At 43.1% G+C, this 6,937-nt stretch overlaps 1 protein-coding gene across 1 annotated transcript; it reads right to left on the bottom strand.

Annotated features, from left to right (window-relative positions):
• Positions 1–4,821: 4,821 nt before the first annotated feature.
• Positions 4,822–6,259, bottom strand: LOC311601909 (Y-box-binding protein 1-like). Its single transcript, XM_084789678.1, has one exon. The coding sequence runs from the start codon at positions 6,036–6,038 to the stop codon at positions 5,058–5,060; it is 981 nt and encodes a 326-aa protein (XP_084645804.1). The 5' UTR covers positions 6,039–6,259; the 3' UTR covers positions 4,822–5,057.
• Between the last annotated feature and the right edge of the window lie 678 nt (positions 6,260–6,937).

The following is a 6,937-nucleotide window of genomic DNA, read 5'->3' as shown; positions in this document are numbered from 1 at the left end:
GTGCCACCTCCCCACACAGTGATTTTGTGCTTTATATGCCAGCTGCAGCCTGCATGTGGGTTCCTCTCAAGTGTCTGGGGAGTGGGTTCATGACCTCCGGGCTGTTGCTTGTCCCCGGACCAAGCCTACCGGTGGTCTGCAGAGTCTGAGACCGCACGCACCTACAGTGCTCAAGATCCAGCAGTCTGTGGCTCCATTCGAGTCTCTGGTCTCTGCGCAGTAGATCAGAAAAGGTGCATACTGGTCGACGCCATCTTGGAACCTCCTACATTCTATCTACCTTTCAAAACTCGTCTTGTGCTACCATCCTCTCAATTACTGCCCTTCAGTCATAATGATGGTTCAGTTCTTTTAGTCTAAGTTACTGTCTGACTTTTCCACCTAGAGATATTTATTTATGCCTTGTACCTGCTTAAATATTCTCACTATTCTTTAACTGCCTGAGTGTCATTTCTGGTTTCAACAACAACAACAACAAAGGTACTGTACTATCTAAACCAGGCATAGTAACATTTACCTGGAATTCACTTAGGAAGCAAAGACAGTATATTGAGAGTTAAATTCCATGAGAAACACTGTTGCAGAAACAAAACAAAGTAAACAGAAAAGCCTTTTTTTCTTCAAGAAGATTTTTGGTGACCAATAAACTAAAATAGAATACAAATCCATCTGTCATCCCATCTAGCTTTTTCCTTTTAAATTTTCCAGTACAAAACAGATTGTCAATAAATATTTTCTGTGATGGAGATGATCAAGAAAAATGAATATACCATTATTTGTAGAAGTTGGTGAGGAAATGTACTCCAAGAGAACAATTAAATTTGTAGGCATTAATTTTCTAGGATTAGAATTGGACAATCCCCAAATAAATATCTGAGGTAGAATATAAAGCTATAATGTAGACAGCAACAAATTCACTTGCAATTTTATAGAAAAATATAGCAAGAAAAAGAAATACAGGAAGAAAAAGGAAAAGACATCAAAGCAGTTATCATATGGTAGTCTTTCTGTTCTTGATCTAAGATGTGTATTTCATTCACCATTACTGGCCACCAAATTGTATGACCTGGGGCCAGAGACAAGCTCATCATGTGATAGCATGTCAGAAGAATCCTGATGTAGGGAAAGGTGATGCCAGTTAAAACAATAAGGACATGCCTGTGTATATATACTTTTCAAAATACACATAGGATTTATTGTTCAACTAGTTCTGGGTATAAAAAGACAGAAAGAGCATGAGGAATTTCCTTATACCTCAACTCTTCTGTCCCTTTCCCAGTATTAACACCGTGTACTGGGATGTTCCATTTGTAGCAAATGATGAAACGTAACTGACTGCCCATTCTTACAGGGTATGGAGGTTTTAATTTACTGTTGTCAAATCAGACTTAGAATATGTATTTCTCACTCGGATGTTTCCAGTGTAACAAAATGATACCCTGTAGCTATTAAACTGTGATTCCCACTCTCTAGCTTTCTACATTCTCCCTGTAAATATCTGACTACACTAAGCACTGAAATAAGTGGATTATTTTCAGTGTGACTAAATAACCTAGAGAAACCAGGAGAGTAATAAAAGGATAGTGAGGGGCAACAGGTCAGGAGAATAGCAAGACACAAGTGATTTGCAGGGATAAAAGGGGGAGGAGGCTATTAACACAGAAGAAGGAAGGAGAAGGTAAAGTAACAATAAGGCAATCTGAATATGTCACAAGGAATTATATTACGTATTACTAATTATATACAATACATATAAGTCTGTACTACATAGATCATTTAAATGAAATTTCCTCACCTAGGCTGATAGTGCGCTCCTTAAAAGCAATAAACTATCGAACAAAACCCCAAAACCAGGCTTCTCCCAATCCTTTGAGATTTTATCTCTTATAAATGTCAGTAAAGGTCTTCTCATACAGATATGGTAATATGAAAGGGGGGAATCTCAATAGATCTCAACCGTAAACACTAAGAGATGTTGAGAGTGGGAGAAAAAGTATCCAACAGGAAAAAGTACACATCAATTAATTGCTTATCAAATAGGCTTATCAAAGCCTATGGAGTCTCATATGGGAAGTCTGTATCCCCTTCTTCTGTGTTACCTACCACAGGGTCTCTCTGCTAAGGGGCAGTGATCAAATAGCAGGCCCCAGGGATCTTGTCAGAAGCAGTCCCAACTCTCCACTCCTTCCCCATGTGGATAATGAGCTGTCCATTGGCTACCCCTGAACAGGGGGGTTGGTCCTTTGCTTGCATTGTCCTTGGTTGGTGCATTGGTTTGCGTAGGCCCCCCTGGGTCCAGACCTGCCAGCCTAGGCCCTAAGTTCAGCAACTAATAAATGAGACCTCGTGAAACTGAAAAGCTTCTGTAAGAGCCTACACACTGAGAAAGGATCTTCATCAACCCTACATCTGACAAAGGACTAGTATCCAGAATACATAAAGAACTTGAGAAATTAAACAAATAATTCAATTTAAAAATTGAGTACAGAGCTAAGCAGAGAATTCTCAACAGAGGAGTATCAAATGGCTGATAAACACTTAAAGAAATACTCAACATTCTTTTTTAAATTTTTTAATAATTTATTCTTGTTACATCTCAATGGTTATCCCATCCCTTGTATCCTCCCATTCTTCCCTCCCTCCCATTTTCCCCTTACTCCCTTCCCCTACGACTGTTCCTGAGGGAGATTTCCTCCCCCTGTGTATGCTCATAGGGTATCAAGTCTCTTCTTGGTAACCTGCTATCCTTCCTCTGAGACTATACTCAACATTCTTAATCATCAGGGAAATGCAAACCAAAATGACTCTGAGATTCCATCTTACATGTATCCATATGGCTAAGATAAAAACTCAAGTGAGAGTACATGCTGGCGAGGATGCAAAGAAAGGAGAACACTCCTCCATTGCTGATGGGAGTGCAAACTTGTACAAATACTTTAGAAATCAATATCGTGATTTCTCAGACAATTGGCAATAGTGCTACCTGAGGAACCAGCTGTATCACTCCCTGGGCATATATCTGAAAGATCCTCCATCATACAAGGACACTTGCTCAATTATGTTCATAGCATCTTTATTCATAATAGTCAGAATCTGGAAACAACCTAGATGTCCCTGAACTAAAGAATGGAAAAACAAACTCTGGTACATTTGCACAATGGAATACTACTCAGCTATCAAAAACAAAGAAATCTTGAAATATGTAGGCAAGTGGATGGAACTAGAAATGATCTTCCTAAGCAAGGTAACCCAGACCCAGAAAGGTACACATGGTATATACTCACTTATAGGTGGATATTAGCCCAACAGAGATGTCCTCTGAGAGATTCCACCTAGTGGGGGATAGGAACAGATACTGGGACATGCAACCAGAGTCTGGGTGATCAGCTGTGAACTGTATGCAAGAGTTAGGGGGAAGGAAAGACGTGGCGGCAAGAGTTGTTAGTAGCTCCACAAGGAGATTTCCAAGGCTGGCATATCTGTACCCAGTAGGGCCTGCGTAAACTGAGGCATGAATCAAGAACATTGCAGGCAGAGGACCTTGATCCCCTGATAAGATGTAGCCAATGGACAGCTTATTCTCCACATGGTGGGTAGGTACACAGGGCAGTTCCTCTGAGAAGAACTCCGGTGCCTTCAATTTTATCACTGTCCCTTAGGGGAGGGGTTTTGTCCAACACAGAGGAAGGGGATGCAAGCTAACCAGATGAGACCTGATTGGCTGTGATCAGACAATGGGGGAGGAGGACCCACACGTGCCATAGGTCATGGGGAGAGGAATAAAATGGAAAAGTGAGGGAGGGTGAGAACAGTAAGATAAGAGCAGAGGGTAGGGGGGGGGCCTGTTACAACCAGGATGCAATGTGAATGCATTATAGTAATAATAAATATTTTTTTAAAAGGACAATAGATTTCTAGGACCCTCTGGATCCTTCTACTTTGCCATTCTCCCATGCTTCTCTCATCTAGAGTCCCAATAGGATTCTCCACAGTAGAGTGGAGAGTCGGATATGACTTTCTCATGTACTCAGGTGCCTCACATTTGACCATGTCCCCTGGAGGGGGAGACCAGAGGAAGGAGAGCAGGTTACCAAGAAAAGACTTGATACCCTATGAGCATATACAGGGGGAGGTAATCCCCCTCAGGAACAGTCATAGGGGAGGGAAATAAGGGGAAAATGGGAGGGAGGGAAGAATGGGAGGATACAAGGGATGGGATAACCATTGAGGTGTAACAAGAATAAATAAATAAATAAATAAATAAATAAATAAATAAATAAATACAATAGATGTAATCCCAGCACCCAGGAGGTAGAAGCAGGAAGGTCAGGAGCTCAAAGACAGGCAGAGCTGTATCACAGAAGCCTGCCTTACACAACCAAAGAAAGAAGACAGTGGTCTCAAGCAGGAGTGGTGGTGCACTTGTATTATCCCAGAAATCACATGGCTGAGGCTGGGCCATTGCTTCAGCTCAGGAACTGAGATTAGCCTGGAAAACACAGTAAGACCCTCAGGATGTTCTCTGTCTCTCCCTCCCCCTCCCTCTCTCCCCCTTCCCTCTCTCTTCACTTCCTCCCTTCCCCCTCCCCTCTGCTTTTGATTTGGGAGTAAGCAGAGTGTGGCATGGAGTTCTAGCATGACTTCTCAGAATTTGTTTCAAATAACAGAAAATGACAACTTTATATATATTTTAAGACCTTTATTAACACATGCTAGCAGTGCATTGACTTTTTAAAAATAAAGTTGTAAAATGTATTACAAATTAAAGTTCTTAAAAATCTGAACTTGACAAGATATTTAACAATTTAAACACCACTAAAGTTGTATTGAGAAAAAACAGGCCTTTAAAAAAGAGTGTGCTTGTCATTACAAAACCGGGACATCGTTATGAGAAATAATAACCCGATGCAGATAGTTCTAGAGGTCAACTTGCAAAAGCAGGCATGTTTAAGGTCTTCAGCTCTAATCGTTGTTCTTTTTTTATGGCTAGAAAATCATTTTCATTTTTCCTGGTTGGATGACCAAGCCGGATGATGGTAGAGATGGTTAGCCTGCATTTAGTCAGCCCCGCCCTGCTCAGCCTGGGGAGCCTGCGGATTCTCAGCTGGTGGATCGGCTGCCTTTGTCTCTTTGCCATCTTGTGGTTTACGGATCTCTGGATGTCTACATCTGTAAGTGCAATTGCGGTCACGTCGACCTAGAGGTGGCTGCTGACCTTGGGTCTCAGAGGCTCCTTGATGTTCCTTGTCCTCTTCCTTGTGGTCCTCGCTAGGCTGTCTTTGGCGAGGAGGGCCCCTGCGGAATCGTGGTCTGAAGGCCTGATACATACTTGGTCTAACCGGTCTGCCTTGCTCTCTTCTTGTACCCTGGTTGTAAGCATCCTCCATCATTTTTCCTTGTACAGGCCGGCTGGAATACTGTTGTTGACGCATATAGCGTCTCCGCATGGAGAAAAGTGGGAACTCTCGCTCAGGAAATGGCCAGCGCTGTGGGGCCTGGTCTTCAGTAGAGCTTTCCGCTCCCTTACTCTTTTCCTCACTCTGGCTGTTCTGATGGTGATGGTCGTTTTGATGGTGATGGTGTGGAGGACCCCTCTGATCTCCACAGCCTGTGTTCCGGTCTGCCGCATATTTACGGCCTTGAACAGCAATTCCACCAGGGCCTGTAACATTTGCTGCCTCTGCGCCCTTTTCTCCTTCAACAATATCAAACTCCACAGTCTCTCCATCTCCTACACCGCGAAAGGACTTCCTGGGGTGGCTCTTTTTTATGGCTCTATGGTGCACAAATAGGTCTTCCCCGGTGTCATTCCTTGTGATGAAACCGTATCCGTCCCTTAGATTGAACCATTTTACTGTTCCCAAAATCTTGGTCTGGATGACCTTCTTCTTGTCCTGGCGTGCCGGCGCCTCCGATGTGGGGCCCTCTGGGCCTCCACTGTCTGTGCCGCTCCCCTTGGAGCTGGGCTTGGTGGCTGCTGCACTGAGGGCGGCAGTGGGGGTGGAGGGCAGAGTCTTGATCTTGGTCTTTCTGCCCATGGTTCAGGTGATGGTGACTGTGGCCTGAGGTAAAAGTCAAAGCTCCTCCAGGGTCTGATGGTGACTAGGCCGCCAGGGCCGTGGGGCCCTCAGTGCTCTCTGTGGCTCGCTCTTGGCTCCCACTACCAATTGAACTAACTCAAGAATGGAAACCCTCTGTTGCAACTCCGACTCTCACAGAAGGAAACGAAGGTAAGTTGAGAAGAGACATCCACTAGTCTCACAGACATAGACATAAAGATCCTGGATACGAAACAAAGTTCTAAATAGAATTCAGATGAAGTTCTAGAATCATTTCCATTCATGTCATGAACAAGTTGTGGGTGCCTGCTGTCCTTGCTATGAATACCATTAGGGGTCTCTTTTGCCAGGCTGTGGTGGTGCACATCTTTAATTCCACCACGTGGGAGAGAGAGGCAGACAGATCTCTGTGAGTCTCTTGAGGCCAGCCTGGTCTAAAGAGTGAACCCAGGACAGCCAAAGATACACAAAGATACCCTGTCTGGAAAAACAAAAACACACAAACAAATTTTTTTAAACTATTATGGAAGTTATACCTTAGTTAATAAATTAGGGGAAGTGAGTGATGTAGATGCTTTAAAAAACTCATAAACTCTTCATTGCTCCAATTATGTTCTTTGGAGGATAAAGAGGGACAGGGATCTTTTAAAATTATGATAAATGATGATCTGTCAGAAAAATCATGGAGCAAGCATACTTAATTGCTCACTCATGAAATTCAGAAATGGACATGGATTCCCTTGGTTACATCATTGTTAGACAAGCTTAGTGAGCACTAGGCTATGGAAACATCCCACCCTTGGTTACCACTTGATTGAAAATAGTAGCTGATAGAGTGAAAGGAGGAAAACAAAACCCTAAAGCCTTTGTAAGGAAGA

This window comes from Acomys minous (genome assembly GCF_964271855.1).
Source record: "Acomys minous genome assembly, chromosome: 7".
NCBI classification, from domain to species: domain Eukaryota; kingdom Metazoa; phylum Chordata; class Mammalia; order Rodentia; family Muridae; genus Acomys; species Acomys minous.
This window is presented reverse-complemented; position numbering and strand designations above follow the sequence as displayed.

What these genes read in the sequence shown, in the direction of transcription:
- LOC311601909 (XM_084789678.1), bottom strand. Translation starts at nt 6,038, where the DNA reads ATGGGCAGAAAGACCAAGATCAAGACTCTGCCCTCCACCCCCACTGCC.